Genomic DNA, 25648 nt, shown 5'->3' with positions numbered 1-25648 from the left:
TTTTTAGGATCTCTCATCGTGTCCAGATGCTTTCGGTGCTGACGGCCCCGAGAAAGCTTCGGAGGGGTGAGGGCTCTGCTCAGGGACAGGCTGGCATGAGTCAGGTCCATTGGTGACCCTGGGCTGTAATCACAGGAAAAGGTACCTGCTGGCTCTTCTGGGGCTCCCTCTCTGGCTCATCCCCACCTGTCAGCCCACTGCCCTGCTAAGGTCTGCCCTGAACACGGGACTCTTCACCAGAGGCTGAGACATGGGGGCAGTCCTTGTTCCTACCAGCAACTGGCAGAAAGGGAGGATGTGTTTCCAGGATCCAGGATCCCAAGGAATGCTTGCTGAGCCTGGAGGCACAGCCAGCACCTGTAAGTTCCCATGTCTTGGTACCTTGCTGGCTCAGCAGTGGCTCTCAGTGGAGCGGTATACCGGAAGCTCTTTGGGTATTTGTTAAAATGCAAAGTCCTGAGCTTCTTCCAGCCTTTCTGGATCAGAACCTCTGGGAGATGGGGCCAAAGAATGGGTGTTTTTACCATGTTCTCCAGGCGAACTGCTTTGACGACAGTATTTTAGTGGACCCACATGAAAACGTAAGACATGTACAGCCTGTTTCTAAGGGCAAGTCACTGCTGAGTGCTGGGGTTTTTCTTATGCCTATGCACTGGGAATGACTTCTACTCCACGAGTGTGCCACCAAGTAGGTGGCTAGGCAGTGCTATGAGGAGCGTTAGATGGAAGGGTCTGGATACCGAGATACTTTGCAATCTAGGCTGCACTGTAGTTGGGGTAAACTTATTTCTTAATGTTTATTCATTTTGAGAGACAGAGCATGAGCAAGTGAGCATGTGAGCAGGGGAGGGGCAGAGAGAGATGGAGAGAAAGAATCCCAGGCAGGCTGCTTGCTGTCGGCACAGACCCCGATGTGGGGCTTGATCTCACAAACCATGAGATCATGACCTGAGTGGGACGCTTAACCGACTGAGCTCCCAGGCACCCCAGGGGAAAGCTTTTTTAAACCTCTTATGTTTTAAGTGGGTCCGAAGGCATACTGCATTCACTCTGGATGAAAGAAAAAACAGGATTTTAGGCTGCAGAGACCCCAAGAGCATGTATTAAATTGTAGGAAAGGTCAGAAAGGAAAACAAGAGAGTGATTTTCAGAAGTTACAGACACCAAAATGTGATACTTCTTTCCCCTGATGATTCCTATCCAGGCTGGATTTACGGTTAGGATACATAATACTGACTTTATATTCTAGAAAGGAGATGACGTTGGTGAAGTACAATAAACTTAGGTATAACTGCCCGTGAAACACGTTAGGACAAAACTAATAAATAAAACTAGAGGGGCACCTGGGTGGCTCAGTCCATTGGGCCTCCAACATCGGCTCATGTCGTGATCTCGCAGCTTGTGGGTTCGAGTCACATGTCGGGCTCTGTGCTGACAGCTCGGAGCCCAGAGCCTGCTTTGTTGGGATTCTGTGTCTCCTTCTCTCTCTCTGCCCCTCCCCAGCTCATGATCTGTGTATCTCTCTCACAGAAAAATAAATAAATATTAAAAAAATTAAAAATAAATAAAAATAAAATGAGAAATTCTTACTGACAATTACAGCCAGTGGGAAGGGCAAACACCATTTTTTTTAATATGATGTCATGGGGTTTGCAAATATTTTGCATCTTGATCAATAGTTAAAACCAAGAGGCCTTGTTTTCCTCTCCTCTTTCCGGGCCTCAACTCACTGTCAGTCAATTTTTCTGTTTATTTTGGGCAACTCTGTCCCTTTCTCTCCGGAGTCTGTCAGTTTTGAAGGGTGAACGCTTGAACAACTTGAAATGCGGATTGACTCTTCCCCGCGAATCACCACCCTCCTGAGATCAACAGAAACAAACTCTTGATAAATTTAGAAAACAGCCAGGCGTTAGTGCAGCCCAGTCGTGAAAACAAAAGGCGAATAACAACTGCAAAAATGTCAGGCATATTTACCACAGAAACCCACTTCCTAGAGCACGTTGCTGAGCTGGCTCCGTCAGCCTCCTGTTTTCCCTGCATGACCAGGAGTCACCAAGTTCAGACCACGAGCCTGAGTGATTCTATCCTGCAGACTTACTGACATTCCATTGCAATGTCAATAATGCATGGTGCCCGGTTGCATTATTTAGGATGTGCAGTGCGGCTGCGGTACCTTGGAACCTGAGATGGCACTCTCAGGACTGGCAGGAAAACATATTGTGTGTTTTTTAGTAGGGCAGTATAGTCAGGCAGGCACTGGTCCCTCTGGAAGAGTGTGTGGTTTGCCGGGGATCACACTTCTGAATGAGAACAGAACAGCAAAGATAGCATTTCTGGCAGGAGGCAGCAGCCTGGCTGCCCGAGGAGACAGACGAATGATCTGTGCCCCTCTCCTGTAGAAGGAATGTGTGTTATTAAAGAAGGTTAGAAATCTATCTATCTATCTATCTATCTATCTATCTATCTATCTATCTATCTAAATGTCTTTATTTTGAGAGAAAGTATGAAAGGAGGAGGGGCAGAGACATAGAGAATCCCAAGCAGGCTCCACGCTCTGTGTGGAGCCTGATGTGGGCTCGATCCTGCAACCCTGGGATCGTGACCTGAGCTGAAATCAAGAGTTGGATGCTCAACAGACTGAGCCACCTGGGTACCCCCCCGAAGGTTAGCAATATTTTATATTTTCATATGGAAGTTAGAATTTCTATAGGAAGATTGAAAAAAAAGAAAGAAGAGAAAACCAGAACAGCACATCTTTGTGGTACTTTGCCTCCATACAAACGAATATTGGATTCTTTGACCTGCGTTGCTCATGTGGCCCTGAGCTCGGAAACTTCGGGCGTGTGTGGAAATACTGACATAAAGGAAGGATGTGCGTTAACATTTTTGCTTCCTCTCTGGGTCCTCGTTTCTTCTTATCTGATGAGTGGAGGTTTCTTCTCAAGTGTGCCTTTTCCGTCCATCTCCACCGATTAAATCCACCCTCTTCTCTTGTCACCAGGGACCCGACCGCCGGTGGCGGGGTCCAGCAGGTCGCCCGCAGGTTTCCTTTTCCGTGGCCAGTCCTAGGACCGTGAGGAATGTAACTTTGGTCTAGCGAAGACGTCCCTCGGGTTCCATTCTGCACATGGCTGATAACACGCATCACGCCCGCGTCGTCCTTCCTCTCTGTCCCAAGGCTGGGCTCCCGTTTCGCCAGTGTTACTGGGAAGCAGTGATGCCGGAGTAATCGGAATGGACACTTTATCGTGAAAGAAGGGGTCCGCTTCCCCACCTTCCAGCACAGAATTTGGTTTTCAAAACGTTTCACGATTTTAGTGAATTTCACCAAGTTGCTGAGTAAAAGCTACGAGTCCATCGTGGTGATTTACTCGTCACCGGACACTCCTTCTTGCTATCTAATAAATGGCAGATAAGCCTATATCATACCATGACTTTTAAAATATTTTTGTTATTGTAATCATATGAAGACAATATTTATGTATGTTTAATATGGGGGACATTATTGTATATTGTTTGTGAAAAAAAGAGCATACATATTAGGATCAATCAGAAATCTAAGATTGCCTGGGAAATCAGAACTCATAGGTTAAGAAAAGATTAAGTTCAAAGCCGACGTACACATTGTGGATATTTCCATGAAGACATTCACTTTTGTCTGCTCCTTATCAGGCTCCCTCTCCAATGAGTTAGATGTGGATTTTGCTTTGTGGGGGATGTAACTTACATACCACAAATGCCATGAAAACACTGGAAATGGGTAACGTGTTCTTTAATAAATAAAAGAGAAAACACCAAAAAACATGTATTGCCTCTCTTAATTCCTTACTATTCATGTGGTAGTTTAAGGAATCATGATGTTTAGGAATCAAACATTTCTTAAAAGCAACATGAGATGTCTGAAAAAAAAAAATCAAAGGGCGCCTGGGTGGCTCAGTCGGTTGAGCATTCGACTTGGGCTCAGGTCATGATCTCACAGCTTGTGAGTTCGAGCCCCATGTTGGGCTCTGTGCTGACAGCTCAGAGCCCGGAGCCTGCTTTGGATTCTGTGTCTCCCTCTCTCTCTGCCCCTAACCCACTCACATTGTCTCCGTCTCTCTCAAAAATAAATAAACATTAAAAAATTTAAAAAATCACATTTTCATGTTAGTCTTTGACTACTGTACATTTGCCCCATAAAAGTTAATACGAGGGGCTCCCAGGTGGCTCAGTCAGTTAAGTGTCCGACTCTTGATCTCAACTCAGGTCTGGATCTCAGGGTCGTGAGTTCAAGCCCCATGTTGGGCTCTGCACTGGGCACGAAGCCTGCTTGAAAAAAAGCAGTTAATATGAATGTTGTTATTAAGAGAAAAATTTGTCTTTTCCAAATATTGCTTTTTCGTGTAGATATTGTCAGTACATTTCACTGCCTACCCATCTCTTCATATTTACCCCGGAGACAGGACAGGTGGCTGAGTCCTGCACCAGTTGGTACAAATTTCTGTGATGGTTAGTAATTAGCAACTGCTCAGTAATTAACGACATGCCCAACCATGGACTTGCTAAAGTGGAATTTGACTTCTAAAATGGGTTAAGATTTTAGTGATTCCTTGGAGTTAGTAAGTAAACAATGTACGTTTATCGTGATGACGTTTATCACTTAACACTGCTGCCTGCTAGTCCAATCAATGGTGGACAAACCTATATACCACCATGACTTATAAAATATTTTTGTGATCTGAAATCACACTCAGCCTCTACCCTGAAGGCTTTCATGTGAATCAACAACTAATTCCAGAGCTATCTGCTGGTGCAGATGTTTGATTCACTGGCACTCATACAGTATCTGCTCTGATTGGCTGGTGTTCAGCCTTACTGGTTGTCCAATATTTTGAGTATCACCACTGCCTAGAGGATCCTGAAGAAAATGCCATCTCTTCTAACACTGTGTCCCTAAAGTGAGGGAATTGGCCGCCTCTTTCTCTTCGAAGCAGAGCTAAAATGCAAAATTTCAAAAACCCATGACAATTGCTAGATCACTTTCCTAAGATAACTTTTGATGAAAAAAGTTGCGAATTCACCTGCTTCAAAATGAGACTCGTATTCATTATAACTTCTTAACTCTCTGCCAGTGTGTTTCTGTCGTCCATCATCATCCTTGAGTGGGTACAAGTCAAGGGGAAAGACAAGAGTTTCAGAAGACCTTTTGGACAGAGCTGTTCAGTGAGTGAACTCTGTATTCTTTACTTCATGGTTTGCTCTCCCGAAACCTTCACAGAACCCAGACCCTGAGACAAGGCAAATGTCATGTCATTTATGCCTTTTGTAACCTTTACAGGCGCTAGCGTTCTTGTAGGCATTGAGTAAATATTGAGATCAAACAGGGCAATATTGAGAAAGACAATATATTGAAGTGTAATGAATATTTGCCATCTGCCTGCTATAAGAATTCCATTTGGGTGGTTGTTTTAGGAATCAGTGGGAGTTGCATGGGAAATATAATTGAACTTTAAGTTCTGAACTCTGGAGAGCAATGCCAAGTGATTTTCATGGAAACTGCTTCAACTTCATTGGTGCCTGTTGCCTCAAAATGTTTATCAGTCCCTCGGGAAGTTTCTCTGTGTCACTAATGAGCTATTTCCTTACTGTAGCTTATTCCAGAAGTGAGGTTCCTCAAAGGGACCCCCAGCCAGTTTTTATCGCACAGGAGGTGAATAAGTTATTTGAACAGAACTGTCTATAGCTGTCCTGCCCAATACCATAGCACAAGTGGCTATGCACATTTAGGTTATTTGGAATTAAATAAAAAAGAAGATCCATTCTCTAAGTCCCACCAGCCACATGTCAAGTATTCAATAGCCACACGTGGCTAGTGGCTACTGTATGGGACAGTGCAGGTGGAAGTTTTTCACTGCTGCAGAAAATCCTGTAGGATAGTCCTGACCTAGAGCTAGCTATTTGGAAATGACCTTCATGTGTCCAGGATGGGCTCTTTTACACAAACACTCAATTGGTGTTTTCTGTCAGTGTTATGTCTGTATGCTTGCTAGTTTCTATTTAGGAACCTGTAAACCCCAAGGCGGCTCTCAACTGAAAATGGTATTTTGCTGATGTGGTAAATTCATCTCTTACTTCTGCAACGCAGAGAGCTGAAGCATGCCCAGGGGCATGTGGTGAGAGGGGTCAATCACGGCTAAATGTCACGGCCAAGGGTGTTCCTCAGAAAGACAGACATGGCTACTGCTAACGAATGGCCATGAGGCTGCAGGTTTACTTAAACAAATACCTCTCAAAGGCGTGTGCCATAAAATCCTGGCTGGGGAAACCACACCTGTCCATCCTTCCAGGGGTCTTTGACCATGGTTCCTCTGTCAGATTCCAAGCCAGAACTCGAGGACCTTACACAGTTTACTTAAGAGTAGGGTATAAGTGGTAATGTCAACACATCAAAGGTAATTAGAGACTTGAATAGAAGCACTTCCTTTGCTCTGTGTGACCCTGACCTTGGAAACTGTGAGAGATGTTCAAGTTGATCCTGGGAGTTTGATCACCAAAAGGGTGAATGGATGCTGTCAATCATATAGGAGATTCTGTGTCAACAACCTATCCCTGCCACGTCAGTGCTTATGATACTTTTGGGGAAGAGTACTCCATCCTGCGTAAAGAGGGTGCATAGTCCTCCCTGGGGAGCACCTAGGAACTCGGAGCAGAGATGAGGGAGGTAGAGGAGAGGCGAGACAGTAAGGAAGGGCAGGGGGAGCAGGGGAGAATGGGACGGACAGGGGGTCTAGCAGGCCTGGGCCAGGACCTGAGGGCCCGAGCACCTGTTATCGTCCAAAGGGTTAGACTTGAATGGAGAGAGCTCCCAACAGTCGCTGCCAAGCCCTGGAAGCCTGGAAGTAGGGAGTGAGGTGACAAGACTCCCTCACTCTCTTGCTCATGCCTCCCCTTGACCAAGCCCGACCAGAGCCAGAGGTCCATGGGGCCCACCCATGTCATCCGTCCAGGATGCAGAAAGGCAGAAAATGGATATGGAGGGCAGGCAGGCAGAAGATACCCAGCCAGGAGGATCTGGCAACATTTAGGAAACAGAAATCAAGGAATGGAGAATGTTTGCAAAGTCATGGGGAAAGACATTTGGCCTGGTAGCATTCCACTTTTTCCATTCTTAAGGCTGCATCCCTTTATACCGAAAGAGGACACCGTTTGGGGAAAAGGAATTTCGCTGCACTGAACTTGAGTAGGTCATGGCTTCGGTGACACCTCAGTAGAACAAAGAGATGGGATGGTGGTCCCTGGAGTCCCTTGTGGCACTTATCTCTGTAGAGATGCTCTCAAACACACACACACACACACACACACACACACACACACACACACACACACACAAACACGCCCCGTCCTCACCTGACACGGCCCAGCTGTCGGACTGAAGCTGTTCCCATCTGAGTGCGTGCAGGCGGCCCTGTCCCCGCTGCACCGGGGGCGATGGTAAATATTTAATTCTTACCTAGTTCAGCCTGTAAATCACGCCTCGGGCTGTGGCTTCGGGTGAGTCTCACTTTCCAGCATTTCCCAAGCAGGCCCTCCTCCTCTCCCTGGACCTGGATGAAATGCAGTCTTGGAGGCAGTGGGCGGGGTCCTGAGCCGGAAGCAACCCCACATTTGTCTCCCCTCCTTTGTTGCATGAGACGTGTTCTTTCTAAGTATACAGTGGGATTTGGAGTGCACACACCCGCAGGAAGTTTCGTGAGGATTACCACTCAGCCTAGTGGCTTCAGACAGAGAGGTTCATGACCAGCATGTAATCACAGTGGGTTGACAAAGCAGAAAATGAATGATCCCAGTAAAGTATGGGGGAAACACAGTGCACAATGTATTGATATATTTCTGCTCAGAAACCTTAAAAATGCATGATATTTTATAGGGTAACTGAATTTGAGAACAGTTGCTAATCTCGTGCTTCAATTTCATGGCTAATAACCTCTGAGGTAGTTCAAATAATAGCAAATTACTGTCTAAATCAGAAACTAATTTTAAGCATTATAGTCGATCTAAATTTTTTCCTTAGAAAGTGCAAATGGGATGAGATCAAGTGAAATGTAGTTAGCCAGAAGGCTCGGACCTTGGCAGTAGGAGGTGACACAAGAATGTCCCTTACCTTCTGCCTCTTCCCAGTTGTGTGGTGTGCGCGTGTGTGCATGTGTGTGCATGTGTATGTGCTGTGTTTGTACATGTGTGTGCTTGCCTGTGCATGCGTGTGTGCTGTATTTGTGTGTGGCATGTGTGCGTGTGTGTGTGTGTGTGTGTGTGTGTAAGGAGCAAGGAAGGGGGAGAAACATTTGTTTTGTGCCAGCCACAGGAGTCAGCAGACTGTAGCCCATGAGTCGAGTTCAGCCTGCTGCTTTTATTTATGTGGCCCACAAACTAAGAATGGTTTTTCCATTTTTAAGTGGTTGAAAAAAATCAAAAGAAGAATATTTCACTGGATGTGCAAATTATAGGGAATATAAATTTCAGTGTCTACAAGGACAGTTTTATTGGAATGCAGCCAAAGTTTACGTATGGTCTATGGCTACTTGTAGGCAACAGAAGCAGAGTTGGGGGGGACGGAGCCGTGTGGCCCGTGTAGCCTGAAGTAACTATGACATCGCCCTTTGCAGAAAGTGTGGTCTTGCGCACACAGGCACTTTCATGGGTTGGTTCGCTCAACCCTTACTTAATCTGGCCGTGTTCTTTTGTCTCCATTGTACCGACAAGCAAAGTGAGGTCACATAATACGGTTCACAGCGACTCTGACCCTAGGTCTTTCTGATTCCCAAGCTGGTTCTCTGTCTACTCTCTGTTCTGGGTGTCAGCTTCGCCTGGATCTCCAACACTCTTGGGATAAAATCTAAAACCCCACCATGGCCTATGAGGCCTGACCGGCTCTACCCCCAGCTCTCCCTAGCCATGCACCACTCTCTCCAAATCATGCCCGAGTGCAGGAAATTCCACAGGGGTCTGTGGTGCTGCCCACACCAGGGCCTTTGCACGTGCTTGGAACATTCACTTCCTCCCTCTTCACTTTGTCCAACTGTAGCTGATCCTTTGGGTTTTCCTTGGTGGAGCCACTGTGTCAGCTAGCTACTCTTCCCACTATAGTTCTGGGTGAGGGCTGGCCACAGAGAAATGTGCCCAACATCTGGGAGGTGGGTGTGAGGGCCCAGTGGCCACACATTCAGAAGGATGAAGCCCCAGATGCCCTTGAAGCTCACACGTGCTGAGGCTGGTTTGCTGACTCTCTGGAACTGCAGCCCCTCGGGCACCCCCATCCCCATGACCTCCTTCTGCCCCTCTGGGTCCTGAGCATGGGGCGTGTGCAGTCTGAGGGGTAGGGAGCCGGTTTCCCCACGGCGCCTGTGTCATGGGGGTTAGGAGAGCTGGGAGAAAGGCAGGGTCCCAGTTTTTCTTCCCAGGTCCAAGTTTGTGTCTCTGCTGTCCCAACTCTTCTTGCTGATGGTGATGACTACAGGCCTATCCTGGACGCAGAGGCAGGAGTTGGCTATGGACTTCTCGTTGGCTTCTCTTCACGGTCCCTGCCTGGTGGCTCTCATGATCCTCTCACCTTCCCCTCCGGGCATTTACTTCCCCAGCATCTCTTATGCTTGTGTGAAGTCGAGTCCCTATAATGAATCCTTTACTCTATGTCACGTGGGGCATTTTGCTTCCTTGATGGAACTCTGACAAACCTACCGCCTATTGGGTTCATGCCTCGACTATGTTTGCACATCACCTTAGACTTCGTTGTGCTACCTAATGACGTAATTGTTTGTATGATTAATGAGTTACCGAACGCCTACTTTCCCATTAAATTCTGCGGAGGTGGGCAGCTCTGTGTCTGCCCTGTTCCCCTCATGGCCTGGGCACCACTTCCATCAACCAGCACATTCCATGTGGTCAATAAATACTTGCAGAATGAATGATTTATTCCAAAAGCAGAGAGGGGACATGAAAATTGACTTTGTTTACATTGCTTTCAGAATCTCTAGGCTGTCAAGGTCCATGGACTCATGCACCTTAGTGGCCAATTTCCACTCATTGGCTCACCTGGTGTCACAAGTCAAGGGGGCATGGCACCCACCTGCTGCAGAAAGACCTACCAGTAAGGTAATCGCCATGATTTTTTTTTTTTTTTTTTGGCCAGGGAGTCATTTAGAGTTGGATTTGCCTTTTTGGAGGTCTGGAGGCCCCCAGAAACATGATACAGGGGAAAGAGCTGGAAAGAGGCAACAGAGCTTGCTGCCTGTGTGACCTTGGGCATGTCACTTGACTCACGTGAGCCTCACCCCATTGGTGAAGGTGGGAGTGTGGGTGGGGGCTTGAAATTCTTGATGATTGACAGGTGGCAGGCAGCTGAGGGCGGGTTTCCTTGGGAAAAGCCTGCAAAACCTTTCAAATGCTAGATGGTGATAGATCTGTGTATATGAGCTTGCTTTCCACTAAATATCCCACAATAAATAAAAACATAAAATATGTTTGTCGTGCATCTAAGGTACCAGATTTTCCATGAACGCAACTGCCATGGAAATTGAGGGCAGATGACAGTGGATTCTATGGGAAGCTTCATGGAGGGTGGTTTGCCATTTTGGAAAATGGCGTCGGCAACAGCACCACCGTTTGGAGTATCTGAGTTGCTGTCATGAGACACATGAGTCGCTGGAGAGTTACAGCTGCTGCATTCCTGGTAATTCTTTAAAAAAAATTTTTTTAACGTTTATTATTGAGAGACAGAACATGAGCAGGGGAGGGGCAGAGAGAGGAGGAGACACAGAATCTGAAGCGGGCTCCAGGTTCCGAGCTGTCAGCACAGAGCCTAACGTGGGGCTCGAACTCATAGGCTGTGACATCATGACCTGAGTCAAAGTCGGACGCCCAACTGACTGAGCCACCCAGGTGCCCTTGCATTCCTGGTAATTCTAAGCGTGGAGGCAGGGATGTGAGTGTCTCACGTGTCCTCCTATGGAGTTCCATTGACCACTGCATTTGCTGTCTTATCAACAGCTTCCCGGAAAAATAAATCACCAAAATCCATTTTATTTATTTTTGAGAGAGAGACAGAATGTGAGCAGGGGAGGGGCAGAGAGAGGGGAAGACACAGAATCCGAAGCAGATATTCAAAGATATTAAGATATTCAAATGCACTCTCTCATGTAAATAATTTATGCAAATACAGGCAGATTCCAGCACTGATATCCCATAATTAAAAATCTTGAATTTTGTATCTCTAAGCTTATCAATAACAAAGCAGTCCTCTAATTCCAAAATTTCTTTCTCTTTTTTAGATCAACCTTTTCATGTACCAGGAAACATACATATGACCAAATGACCAAAACAAAACCAAAACCCAGTAAAGCCCCAAATTCCCCAAACCAAAAGACCCCTGGAGTTATAGAAATTCATCCCTTAGCCCTATGAATATTTTAATATAGACATTTTCCCAAAGTATATTTTTGTGTATTGTAATACACAAGGAGTGTTGTTTGTTTCTTCTTCTTTTTTTTAATGTTTATCTTTGAGAGAGAGACAGGGAGAGAGAGCGTGAGCAGGGGAGGGGCAGAGAGAGGGAGACACAGAATCTGAAGCAGGTTCCAGGCTCTGAGCTATCAGCACAGAGCCCGAGGTGGGGCTCAAACTCACAAACCATGAGATCATGACCTGAGCTGAAGCCGAGTGCTTAACTGACTGAATCGCCCGGGAGCCTCAAGGAATGTTACTTGAATACTTGTTGCTTTAACATGATTTGTGTTAGTTTAGAAAACAGAGAGGAAAACTTCAATGAAATACTTTTCTGTCATGTGAGTCGGCAAATACTGTGAGTGGGAGTTATGTAAAAATTAAAAATGAATAGCCACAGAGAGCTTGACCGACATTGGATGATCTGACTTCGAAGGCAAACCCTTGGTTCCCCCTGGGGTATAGCTTCTCTGGGACCATGGGAGTAGCATGTGGATGGAGGGCCAAATCTGCTTCAGAACCTTTATTTTTCTGTCTTCAATGGAAGCTAAAGAGTCAGCCAATCAACGTTTATTGATTTTCCAAGGTTCCTTAGGATGCAGAGAATGATATTGCCGCCCACACAGAATTTTCGAGTCATTGGTTTCATCAAAGTGCTGTTCTAAGGCTGACTATGCTCACGATGGTACCCTGGGGACCTGCCGTGGGTTCTCACGTGAGCTATATCATCTGAAAGAGAGATACAGCTTCTCTGCTTCTCCGGTCTGTGTACTTTACATTTCTTCAAAGACTTGCTATACTGCAGCCAACGTACAGGTCAGGACTTTCGGAGGGAGTAGGGACATTTTCAGAGGGTCCCAAATTGTCACTTAATGTTAAAATTGGCTCATATCCAGTTACCTCCTTGCCCAATATCCTGACTTGCAGGCACAGAATTCTAGCTCAACTCTGAAGAAGGTGATTCCAGGAAGCAGGAGTTAGGGAGTAGGGAGACTGAGGCTGGGAAGGAGGAAGACAGCGGGTATGGACGTTATCCCCAATGTGCACAAAGCCAGTAAAGTTGGCGACTGTGACACTGAGGGCTCAGGGGATGGGGGGGTCCTCCTGCAAGGACAGCAGGCTTATTCCCGCTCCATTCTCACTGAGTGGGGACATTAACACCCCCCTCCCTCCCTTCCAACTACCAGAGAAGGTGCTGGAGTGCAAACAGGGGAGGGTTAGGGGGCTGACTGAGATGGGGTCCTGCAAAGCGTGGGGTGAGTCTGAGTGCACAGGGCGCTCTTTACCACACCCGTGACAGTGTGTCTGAGGGACGGGACTCCGGTCCCGGCGGCATTGGCCTCAGCAGCTTCCTCTCCCCTTTCCTTTTCCTGTCTGACTCCATAACCAAACAAGTGAAGATCAGGAAAGAGTGGAGGGGGGGACTCAAGCTCCTGGCACCAAGACTTGAATAACTTAAGTCCTGCTTTCTTGGCAAATTGCTGAGTGAGTTGCAGCTGTGCTTAGATCATGATGATTATAAGGAAACAAATTAAGGAAGAAGCCTGGGGGTATTGACGAGACCTTTCTTCCATTGTAATTGAGATGAAGTAGTTCTCCTGAAGACCCATAGGGCTAACCACATTCAAAAATTTACCAGGGTGATGTGCTTTAGACTCAGGTATCTTTTCAGGGCAAACAAAGGCAGGTGTGATTTCAACCTGGAAAATGCAAATTTTAGGTCTGTTTTCTGGAAAGCGCACAACTCTACCCTTCAAAGACCAATGGCCAGCAGGGGTGGAGGGCACTGGCTACAGCTGGCCATGTTTTAGGACAGGACCAACATACCCTTGACTTTCTATTTCATCGTCAAGATAAAAATGCTAACATCTATCCGCCTATGACACTGTGTGATATAAAGCTGTGATGTGTGCCTTCTTAAAAGCTTAAAATATAGAAGACATCACTGAGGGGAGAGACTAAATAATGTCAGGTCAACTGTGAACTGTTAAATGAACGTTTAAGGAAGCAAGTGATTAGCCTGATTACCAAGTGGCAAGGTCGTGAGTGTGGCTATTAGTGCTCATGTGTAGGGGAGGGTGGCTGCGAGATTTTGCTGCTGTTTTCCTGCAGTAATGAGTTCTTTTGGAGAAATGGAGTTCAAGGATGCTTACGTTTAGGAAGAGATAGTGATAAGAGAGCATCCATGGCTAGCCTGGGGCCCCAGAGACGACTCAGAGATGGAGCTCTGGCCAGTGGTACACCGAGCCCGTTTTCTGGAGAAGAGCACACATTTTGGGCAACGTGAAAGAGTTGTTGTTGGAAGGCAGGCTCTTAGTAATGTTGGAGGAATGAATAAAGACGTGGTATGTGACGTGCGTAAGTCCGGGGAAGGGGGGGAAGGCAACAGTGAGGTGGTGATTTACTGTGCGAGGGAGGAAGGGGGCCAAGGATAGAGAAATCACCAAAAGAGGAAGAAACACTACCAGGGGTCAGAGGATAGCCCAAGAGAAGCTGAAGCAGCAGACAGTGGTCCCGTGAGGAAGAGGTGTCCGTGAGAAGCAGGGTAGAACCCAGAGTGGGGAAGGAAACTCTAGGAAGGATGTATATTTGGCTGGGTCTTCCATATTCCATGCGTGATGGGTTACTGAGGACATTCCGAGGGAGATTTCTTTCTAATGTTTATTTATTTTTGAGAGAGAGAGCCAGAGCGTGAGCAGGGGAGGGGCAGAGAGAGAGGGAGACACAGAATCTGAAGCAGCTCCAGGCTGTGAGCCATCAGCACAGAGCCCGATGCGGGGCTCGAACCCACTGACTGTGAGATCATGACCCGAGCCGAAGTTGGACGCTTAAAGGACTGAGCCACCCAGGCGTCCCTTCTGAGGGAGACTTTTAGAATGGCCAGATTCTCTTTGGAGAGCTTTGACCGTGAATCATCTTCCATTATGTGACCAAAGTGCTGGGTCTCATCCCTCATTCTCTTGGTGGTAGAAGCTGGTTGCTGGTGACTTGAGCTGAGTCTGCATGGAAACAGGCCTCCTGGTAGGAGGCCCTCAGTCCTGGCCGAGTGCACAGTCAGCAATTTCTGCAGGGGATGCTGTCCGTCTCGGGCATGAGTCTCACTGCAGCATTTAAGGGGGAGGGGTGTACAGGACACAGCAGCCCTGGCAAGACCTCCCCTCCCCCAGCCTTCCTTCCCGAGGATGAAATGAGAGCTCTTTACTTACTTTCTCCTGAAAGATTATCAGAAATAATCTCATCAGTCTGTACGTACATCTCTCTTTGGCTCAGACTCCACCAGAACAGGTTTTTGGTGTCTTTTTCCCATCCTGACTTGTGTCCCGTAAGGTTCTCTATATCTCTTGAGAGGACTTGGTCTGCCACCCCTCAGGACGTTCCACCATGTCCTCTGCAATCTTGTCTGTCACCAGCCAAGTCTCCTGGACCTTTAAGCTCTTCTCAGAAAGTTTCCTTCTTTCTCAGAGTGGGAAGGACACTCCCCCAAGGAGGGGGGGACACTGTAGTCTCCCTTAAGGACACTGTAGTCCTCTTGAGTGTTGGCTGTTTCTTCTCCAATTCCCCCTGGAGCACAGGGCCAGGACGGGGTTGGGCATCCTTTCTGCCGTGAATGGCCTTCTCCCCACCATTTTCTTCCTGCTTTCCTCAAAAATTCTGGCCTTGTCAGGTAACTGCTGTTACCATGTGTATCAGTCTGGGTTTTCCAGTGAAACAGAACCCACCTCTAATAATAGAAAATATTATTATGTCATATTGTAAAGTATATAGGATATACTGTATATATATTTACTATAAGGAACTGGTTCACACGATTATGGAGGAGTCCAAGACCTGTCATGGGCAAGTGAAGACACAGGGAGCTGGGGGGTGTAGTTCTATTCTGAGTTCAAGGGTGTGAGAACCAGGACAGCCAATTTGTGTGAGCTCCTGTCTGAATCTGAGTCTGAAAGCAGAACACTAATGCCGCATTTTAAAAACAGTGAGGCAGAGAGAACAGACTCTTTCTTATTCTGCCTTTTATTCTATCTGAATCCTCAACAGGTTGGATATGGCCCACCCTAGTGGGAGAGCCATTGCACTTTACTCAGCCTGCTGATCCACATGATAATGTCATCGTGAAACCCCCTCACACACACCTGGAAAAAGGTTTAACCAAATATCGGGGTGTCCAGTGACACGTACAATCAGCCATCACACCAGATTGTCCTGTTACAGTCCTCAGCTCATCTTCTGGTTGCTTCTTGTTGATTGAAAATTGGATACTCCCTTCATTATTTTTATCTGGGGAACTGTAGAGAAAAAAAAAAAAAAATATATATATATATATATACACACACACATACACACACACACACACACATTTATGTTTCTGCATAGTGAGAACGTTCTGAGAAAATTTTATTAAACTCAGGGCTGGGCTAAAAAAATAAGCCTTGGAAGTTGAAGTGTGAGTAGACAGGGAGAACTTTCCGGAAAGATTCGCCTCCCTGGAAGTGTATGTTTACAGTTCAAGGTGGGGATGAGACCCAGGGCCCTCCCTAGGTTATGAAGCTGGAGACACTAATCTCTTCCTCTTAGAGTAATTTATTTACATTCCAAAGGGTGAGAAGCCAGGATTCTTTCCAAGGAGAATTTATTTACACTAGAGAGAGTGATAAAGATTCTTTGCTTGACCAAACTTTAGTCAGGCTCCTGAACCTTCTCCTAGACCGGCTGTGTACTTCCTTGTAAGATCTGGTTTTAGCAAGAACGCTGCCATGTCAGTTCAACCAGCAGCCCCCACCCTGGGTTTCTGGTCAAGTTCGTCATCCTCCCCTCCCTGCCCATGTGGGGTCTGATCACCTGGCCTGCTTTCAACAACAGTCCTGTTAAGTCCATTTTGCCAGAGTCCCCCTTACCCCTGGTGTCTCCTCTTAGTAATTTTCATTTTCATTTTCATTTTATTAAAGTTTTTTTTAATGTTTATTATTATTTTTTTATGAGAGAGAGAGACAGAGTGAGAGCAGGGAAGAGGCAGAGAGAGAGGGAGACACAGAATCTGAAGCAGGCTCCAGGCTCTGAGCTGTCAGCACAGAGCCCGACGCAGGGCTTGAACCCATGAGCCAGGAGACCATGACCTGAGCTGAAGTCGGCCACTCAACCGACTGAGCCACCCAGGCACCCCTTAGTAATTAAAAAAAAATTTTTTTTAATGTTTATTTATTTTTGAGAGACAGAGAGAGAAGTGGGAAAGGGCAGAGAGAGAGGGAGACACAGGATTTGAGTCAGGCTCCAAGCTCTGAGCTGTCAGCACAGAGCCTGCTGTGGGACTTGAACCCACAAACCGTGAGATCATGACCTAAGCTGAAGTTGGACACTTAACCGACTGAACCACCTAGGTGCCCGTCTTCTTAGTAATTTTTTATCCACTGTCTCATACCTGCTCCTTGGCTATAATTTTCATTTGCCATATCAGAGTTTTAAGCCTGGTCTATAGTGAAGTCTCTTTTCCCCTATTTTAATAGGTCTGAATAAAATCTGTTTTTACCACACCAACTACTGTCCAACTCTGGTTTTTCTTAGACAAGAGATAAGTTTTATTTTCCTTTTGCAGAAGGGGAGGAGGGCTATGACATCCTATACAACCACCCAGATTTATGCTTTTATTTGTGGACCACAGTGTGTGTAGGGGGACATCTGATGTAGCTCTAATTGTATCTCACTGTATTACCCCAGGGGCAAGAATGGGGGTGTGAGGAAGGAGGGTGGTTACTAGAAGTACTAATTAATCTGTCCTTGTTCTGGAAGCTCACATCATCAGCCTGATACAAACAGCTATGGCTACTGCATGCAGAACATTGTCTTCAACGCTGCTCCAGCATTCTTGGGATAACAACACTCATGTCAAACCACCGCATTCGGTCTTCTCGGGTCCTTCATTTCCTCACGGTGCACACATTTTTCTCTACTCCACTCCCCACCCACTGCTTTGATCATTTCTCACACCTCCAAAATTTATTTTTTTTATTTTTATTTTTTTCAATATATGAAATTTATTGTCAAATTGGTTTCCATACAACACCCAGTGCTCATCCCAGCAGGTGCCCTCCCCAACACCCATCACCCACCCCCCCCCACCCCCCATAAACCCTCAGTTTGTTCTCAGTTTTTAAGAGTCTCTTATGCTTTGGCTCTCTCCCACTCTAACCTCCTTTTTTTTTTCCTTCCCCTTCCCCATGGGTTTCTGTTAAGTTTCTCAGGATCCACATAAGAGTGAAAACATATGGTATCTGTCTTTCTCTGTATGGCTTATTTCACTTAGCATCACACTCTCCAGTTCCATCCACATTGCTACAAAGGGCCATATTTCGTTCTTTCTCATTGCCATGTAGTACTCCCTTGTGTATATAAACCACAATTTCTTTATCCATTCATCAGTTGATGGACATTTAGGCTCTTTCCACAATTTGGCTATTGTTGAGAGTGCTGCTATAAACCTTGGGGTCCAAGTGCCCCTATGCATCAGCCCTCCTGTATCCCTTGGGTACATTCCTAGCAGTGCTATTGCTGGGTCATAGGGTAGATCTATTTTTAATTTTCTGAGGAACCTCCACACTGTTTTCCAGAGCGGCTGCACCAGTTTGCATTCCCACCAACAGTGCAAGAGGGTTCCCGTGTCTCCACATCCTCGCCAGCATCTCTAGTCTCCTGATTTGTTCATTTTGGCCACTCTGACTGGCGTGAGGTGATATCTGAGTGTGGTTTTGATTTGTAGTTCCCTGATGAGGAGCGACGTTGAGCATCTTTTCATGTGCCTGTTGGCCATGTGGATGTCTTCTTTAGAGAAGTGTCTATTCATGTTTTCTGCCCATTTCTTCACTGGGTTATTTGTTTTTCGGGTGTGGAGTCTGGTGAGCTCTTTATAGATTTTGGATACTAGCCCTTTGTCTGATATGTCATTTGCAAATATCTTTTCCCATTCCGTTGGTTGCCTTTTAGTTTTGTTGGTTGTTTCCTTTGCTGTGAAGAAGGTTTTTATCTTCATAAGGTCCCAGTAATTCATTTTTGCTTTTAATTCCCTTGCCTTTGGGGATGTGTCGAGTAAGAGATTGCTATGGCTGAGGTCAGAGAGGTCTTTTCCTGCTTTCTCCTCTAGGGTTTTGATGGTTTCCTATCTCACATTCAGGTCCTTTATCCATTTTGAGTTTACTTTTGTGAATGTCACACCTCCAAAATTTAAATTCTAAACATATTCCTCTTAGACTTCCCACTTCTTCCTTATCTTTATTTACTGCAGTCCTTCTTCTCCCATGATGCTTTGGTCTGCATTGGGACCACCAATGTATGAGCCTTCCTTCTGCTCTTATCATTACTCCTCCCCCCACCCCCCTTCCCCCAGGTTGGAGTTCTTGGTCCTTAAATATAACTAACCGCTCCATTGCCAACACACAGTTCCTTTGCCCCTCTTGACATTGCTTGGCAAAACTCCAGCCTTCACTACGGTAAATTTTCTGGCTATTTCACACCTGCTTTCAAGCAGCAGCATGTGGTGCTAACTGGTCCCATTCTGAATTCCTTACACAACCTCACATAGCTCTTCCGCACTAGCTGCTCCATTGTGCCTGGATCCTGTCTCCTTTGGCCATGTCAGGTGGCCTCCCTGCACTGTTGGCTTTTCCTTCTCTCCTGAATCATTCCCATCAGCCAGCACACTCTATTCCCTGCACCGGAGCATCGTCCTTGTTTGGTTTCTCACCCTCTCTGGTCTTTCTCACCTCATCTGCTGTTCTTTATAGCAACAGTCTTCATTAAGAGTTCTCCAAAACACAGTTCCCACTCTCTTGCTTCCCAATTCCAAACAAGCTTTTGTCCTTTACACCAAGATCATGCTGATCAAGGCCACCAATGACTGCCATCTCGTCAAACCCAGTGGACACTTGGCACTCTCCATGACCCATCGGTGGCATTTGGTCACTTCCTCCTTGAAATCTCCATCCAGTTTCCATGAAGCTCCATTCTTAACTTTTCCTTTCATTAACTTTTCCTTCTGTGTTTTTCTGTTTGTTCTTTAAGATTCTCCTCTTCCTGTGATGTCTAGATGTTGGTTCACTATGGACTGAGTTTTATTGTTTAATTTTTTTTAGTGTTTATTTATTTTTGAGAGAAAGAGACAGAATGCAAGTGGGGGAGGGGCAGAGAGTGAGGGAGACACAGAATCCAAAGCAGGCTCCAGGCTCTGAGCTGTCAGCACAGAGCCTGATGAGGGGCTTGAACTCACGAACTGCGAGATCATGACCTGAGCCGAAGTCGGAGGCTAACCGACTGAGTCACCCAGGAGCTCCTGGACTGAGTTTTAGATTCTTAATGTATAATCTATCCCTAGGTGGGTTCATATTTCACTTAGTCTCATGGCTTTAAAAACCATACATAAGCTGATAGTTCCTCATTTTGTATTCACCCTTGACCTCCCCATGAAGGCTGGACTTGTTATCCACTTCTTGGCATCTCACTGGGTTGTTGAATAGACTCCTCAAATCTACATACCAATACTAGGTTTCTCCCCAACCTCACTGCTCCCTGTGTCAGTAAATGATGCCACCTATATAGTCTGGCCAGGTGACTTTGGTTTTCTTCTTCACATCTGTCATTCAGTGTCTTGTTGGAAATATCCTTCAGACACATCTAGAATTCACTCATTGTCACTGCTTCTGTGATTGGCAGAATAGTGGCCCCCCCAAATATGTCCATTCTGTAATCTCCAGAACCTAGGAATGTCACTTTACATGGCAACAGGGGCTGTGCCCATGAGATATGGTCACAGACTTAGGGGGGAGGTTATCCTAGATTATCCGGGTCACATGGGTCCTTAAAAGTGGAAGAGGAAGACAGAAAGGTGGGTCAGAGAGATGTGACATGAGTAGGAGTCAAGTGCTGCTGCAGGCTTTGAAGATAAAGAAAAGAGTCCATTAGCCTAGAAATGTGGCATCTTCTGGAAACTGGGATAGCCCTCATATCACAGCCTGCAAGAAAACATGGACCTTGGCTCTGTAGCCACAAGAAACTGGTTCTGACAACTCAAAGGAACAGGAAACACTTTCTTCCCTGGAGCCTCTAAAGAGGAACACCACCCTGCCAACACTTTGATTTTAGCATCGTGAAACTGTTCTGGACTTCTGACCTGCAGAATTGTAAGATCATACGTTAATGTTATTAGATACTAAGATGCTATTGAATAGTAAGTGTGAGGTAAGTATGATACCAAGTGTGCTTGTCACAGCAGCAATGGGAAACTCATACAGCCTCTATTACTGTCACCCTGTTGAGGGCACCATCAGTTCTCATTGTCAATAGTCTCCTATTCACTTCTCCACAAGACAACCAAAGTGATATTTTCATATATAAATCAGATCATGCCATTCTCCTGCTCCTCTAAAAGCCTCTCAACACATTTAGAAAAAAATCCACTAAAAAAAAAATCCAGGTCCACAAGGCTCTGCATGACTGACGCCTGTAGAGCTTTATGATCTTGAATTCTTCTAGGCTCCTTCCTTCTCATTTTGCTCCAAACTCACTGGTCTTCTTGCAATTTCTACAATACACCAAGCTCATCACTGTCTCAGAGCTTTATCCTTGCAGTGTCCTTTTTCTTGAATCTTTGCTTTTCACCCAGATATTCACCAGATTGGCTCCCTCATTTCATCAGGTCATGCTAACATGGCACCCACCATGGGCAGGACTTGTCTGTCAGCCATATTTATAATTGTCTCCCGTCCTACTCCTCCACCTCTATTCCTTCACCTGCTGTATTATTCTTGGTAGCATTTACTAGTACTTGAAACAAATATTACAGACTCATTCCTTTGGTAATAATTGCCTGTCTCTTGCACTAGAAAATAAGTTTCATGAGGGCCCCTAAAAGTTTACCTTGTGTATGGCTGTTTTGTGCGTTACTGGCTAGAATAGCTTCTGGTATATAATAGGGTTTAATATTTTTTTGTTGAATGAATAAGTGAAGGGCAGTATCTGAGTCTTTGATTTGATAACCCATTTCTTCCATACCTAAGTGCTAGGAGAAGGAATGGAGACAGATATTCTCAATGTTATACATAATTAATTCATTATCAGATCAACATGTCATCAGGCTCCCCAGGTCAAGGGTCTTTGTAGGGCCATGGAGGGCAATGGTGCTGGATTGGGCTTGCATGTTGCACATATCCCAATACAGCAGAATCAGAGCCAAGGGGAAAGTCAAACAGGAAAGCATTTGATGGGTTTTAGTCAGCTGCTGCCTAAGGGTGTGGGGCTCGGAGGTGCAAGAGGTCAGAGCATTTTGCTTGCTCCTTTGGTTTTCTGCTGAACTCACAGAGTTTTTGAACATAATGATGACTGGAAGAAGGTTCTCCCCCGCTCCTGTTTACAAAATGAGCCTGTACCATGCTGTCACAGCCTACAGGAAAGGTCACTGAGTATGACCTTCCAGTTAAGTCACACATCTAGCATCTCTCATTTCTGACGACATCGCTGAAGTGCTGAGACATCAGGGCATGGGATTTTTTTTTTTTTTAAACAACAATTTATTCATGGAACAACTCCTTCACATAGGGAGGAAATTCCAGCAGGTGAGCCCTTGGGTCTACACAACCAGCAGAACTCCTTTATCTCATCATCCACTTCCTTTTACCTATGCTTCAAGACCCAGTGGCACAGCAGGGCTCAAGCTTCTGTAGGCTTCTTTGTGTACATCACAAGTTTTCTTGTAGTTTTTTTTTTAACCTTTACTTGTCTATTAAAAAATAGTAATTTTGTCCTGGTCAAGTTACTCCTTTCCTGGATGAAGTTGTATTTTGGCATGCATGTTGACTTTCGTATTTCCATCTGTAGCAATCTACAGAGTCATGTAGAGCTGCACAGAGAGATGCCTTGTAATGGATAATGATACATGATGACATTTCCTAGAGCTTACTATGTGCCAGGCTCTATGCTAAGAGTAATACAGTAAAACCTTGGTTTGTGAACATAATTTGTTCTGGAAACATGCTTGTAATCCAAAGCACTTGTATATCAAAACGAATTTCAAAAACCATTGGCTCAGTTGTGATCATGCGATGTTTGGTGTCACGTACTACACGTATTGCAAGACATGGCTCTTTATCAAGTTTAAATTTATTAGAAATGTTTGCTTGTCTTGCAAAACACTCACAGCACAAGTTACTCGCAGTCCAAGGTTTTGTTGTACTTTATGTGGATAGTCTTTCCTCCTCCATTCTCTTGACTTTAGTCCAGCTTCTGTTCCCAAGACAGCAGGGAATCTGTTCATGTTGAAGTCAATGACTGCCATCTTGTTAAGACTCAAGAGAGCCACATGGTTTCTCTCACTGGCCCTCTTGGCCACATTTGACCCAACTGACCACTTCCTTCTTCCGAAACGTTTTCTTCTTTCACTCCCATTTTGCTTCATTCTCTTCATTTTCCTTCTTCCTCAAATTGCTTTCTTTTTTTTTTTAATATTTATTTATTTTTGAGACAGAGAGAGCATGAATGGGGGACGGGCAGAGAGAGAGGGAGACACAGAATGTGAAGCAGGCTCCAGGCTCTGAGCTGTCAGCACAGAGCGTGACGCGGGGCTGGAACTCACGGACCGTGAGATCATGACCTGAGCTGAAGTCGGATGCTCAACTGACGGAGCCACCCAGGCGCCCCTCAAATTGCTTTCTTTATTGATTGTTTTTTTTACCAGATTTCATGTTGGGGAAACCTGATCCATGACCCTTTTCTTTTTCTGTTTACATGTTCTCCTTAGGTGATTCATTATGGTCCTATGCCTTGATATACCATACCTATGCTAATAACTTCCAAATTTATCTTTACTTCTGACTTTTCCCTTGAGCTGTAGCTTCATTTATGCAACTGTCCCCTTGACGTCTCTGTTTAGATGTCTACTATGATTCTCAAACCCAAAATCCCCAAATAGAACTTTTAGTGACACCTACTATAAAATGGAAAAAAATTTAGAAGCCATTCTGGACTCAACTTTTTGCAACATCCAAATCCATTAGGAAGTCCTGCCAGTCTACTTCCATAATATACTTCCCCAGCTCATCCAGTTGGTACATCCCCATGGCTGCCACCATGGTCCAAGCCACCATCACCTCTTGTCTCGATAACTACCCTAGCTTCTTTACTGGTCTCCTTGCTTTTACTCTAGTTCCAGTCCAAATAGCATGAAGTGTTTAAAAATGTAAATCTGATCTTATTTATTTTTTTGTTAAAACTATCCAAGAACTCCTCATTACACTTTAGGAAAAAAAATTCCTCCAAGGTCTACTAATCTGGCTCTACCCTATTATTATGACTTCAGTTGGCACCCCCTACCCCTACTTTACCTGCCCCTGCGCACACACACTGTAATATCATGCTGCAGACTCTGTGGCCTCTTTTGTCTTTCCCTGTTGGTCAATTTTGTTTCAATTCCAGGGCCTTTGTGTTAGTTGCTCCTCTGCATTGGACACTGTTCTCATACATGTCATTCGAGTCTTATATTTGTGCCACCTTTTCAGAGAGGCCTTCCTTGCCTGATTGGGAAACTGAGGCTCAGAGAGGTCCAGTAACTTGCGTGAGGCTGCTGTGCTGGTAAGTAACATGTGTGAGATCTGATCTCGGGTGGCCTGACTCTACTTCCTGTGTTGTGACCACTGTTTTCTCAGTCACTACTTTCTCATAATAGGGGCTTGTTAATTAGAGCTGCACTTGCAGAAGGTACAAGGGATGAAAGGAAGTGGAGGAGTTGAATAAGGAAGAAGTGAGTCCATGAGCATTTCTGGCAACAGCAGCAGAGCCCAGTAACAGAGCAACTGGATGCTGAATAAAGTGAAGAGTGAGCCTGTTAAATCCTCAGGGCAGCCAAGAATAAGACATTACATCATTATCCACAGCTTACAAGATCAGGACTGCAAAACTAGCCTGCTCTCCCCAGCTAGGGAGGTATTGTTTATTTCCTAGGGACGTAAAACAGGCGTAAGAACCTAACGTGTGCTTATATCTGTGGTTAGCACCTTATATTTGATTTAACAACCTAGCAAATACCCTCAACAATTTGTCACAGTGTGACCGTTATTCTCAACTAAACCCTTTAGTTTAACATTGCTATTAAAATATTCCCCATGGGTATTGGTTGAAGTAGAAATACTTGAAACTGGTGAGTAACATTGTCACAGGACTGGAATCAGAAAAGGTGATGGACATAATAATAGAAAGAGTGGATGTATCAACTCTTAGGTCACCTAAGTGTTCCTTTTGGGTGATCTCTAGCCCAACCTTCTTGGGAGGGAGAAATACAGGAGATCCTTATGAGGTGGCCAAGAAGGAGGGCTATTCCATAAACATACTCAGATGCCAGCATAATCTTTTAGAGCATGCACCTAGTTTAATAGGTTCCTCCCCGAATGTATGTCCATCTAGAACCTGTGAATGTGACCTTATTTGGAAACAGATGTACTCAAGTTAAGATGAGGTCATTAGGATAGGCCCTAAATCCAAAATAACTGGTGTCTTTACAAAGGGGGCAATTTGAACACAGAGGTGTGGATGCACAGGGAGAAAGCTGTGTGAAGACAGAGGCAGAGACGGGAATGATGCGGTTATAAGCCAAGCGCTGCCGAGGACTTCCAGCAACGTCCAGAAGCTGGAAGGGGTGAGGAGGGACGCTCTGCTAGAATCTTCAGAGAGAGCATGGCCCTGTTGATGCTTTGACTTTAGACATCTGGCCTCCAGAACTGTGAGAGAATAAGTCTTTGTTTTTATAAACCATCTACTTTGTGGTAATTTGTTACGGTAGCCCCAGGAAACGAATACAGAGTGACTAGATAATTGGCCACAATGAGATGCTCAATTTAAGTAAAAATTCCTATAAAATTTCAAAAAATAATATAAAAAATAGAAAACATGGTTTTCTTTTAAAAAGGAGTTTCTAGCAGTCTATGTGAGCAGACAGTGCATGCCCATGGTGCTCACATGAAAATCACTATGGGAATGCGTGAAAAGCACCCCCTCCTTCCTCTGCTCCCACTTACTCTCTTCATGGGCAACAGTTTTATTAGTTTCTTGTGTATTCCTCCCGGACAATTTTGTGCATATACAAGAAATTGAAGGACATATTCTCCCCCTATTTAAAAAACAAATCATAGCATCCTATATATAC

General features: G+C 45.3%; 1 protein-coding gene across 7 annotated transcripts in view; it reads left to right on the top strand.

The window, feature by feature from the left end:
- IGSF5 (immunoglobulin superfamily member 5) overlaps positions 1-25299 on the top strand; it is a 73008-nt gene extending 47709 nt beyond the window's left edge. For 4 of the 7 annotated variants that reach the window (XM_019420389.2, XM_019420388.2, XM_019420387.2 and 1 more), the window contains one exon: positions 3002-3802. In XM_019420389.2, coding sequence (XP_019275934.1) covers positions 3002-3097 — 96 coding nt within the window. In that variant the 3' untranslated portion in view covers positions 3098-3802. Of the gene's footprint in view, positions 1-3001; positions 3803-5111; positions 5203-10001; positions 10129-10513; positions 10706-11303; positions 11467-24008 lie in introns of those variants that run through there. The other 3 variants (XR_008422409.1, XR_008422408.1, XR_002072765.2) reach the window with 3 other exon arrangements.
- The last annotated feature ends 349 nt before the right edge of the window (positions 25300-25648 follow it).

Source organism: Panthera pardus, unplaced genomic scaffold (genome assembly GCF_024362965.1).
Source record: "Panthera pardus isolate Hobbes unplaced genomic scaffold, ASM2436296v1 HiC_scaffold_16, whole genome shotgun sequence".
NCBI lineage: Eukaryota > Metazoa > Chordata > Mammalia > Carnivora > Felidae > Panthera > Panthera pardus.
Note: the sequence above shows the minus strand (reverse complement) of the source record. Positions and strands in the feature narration are given on the sequence as shown.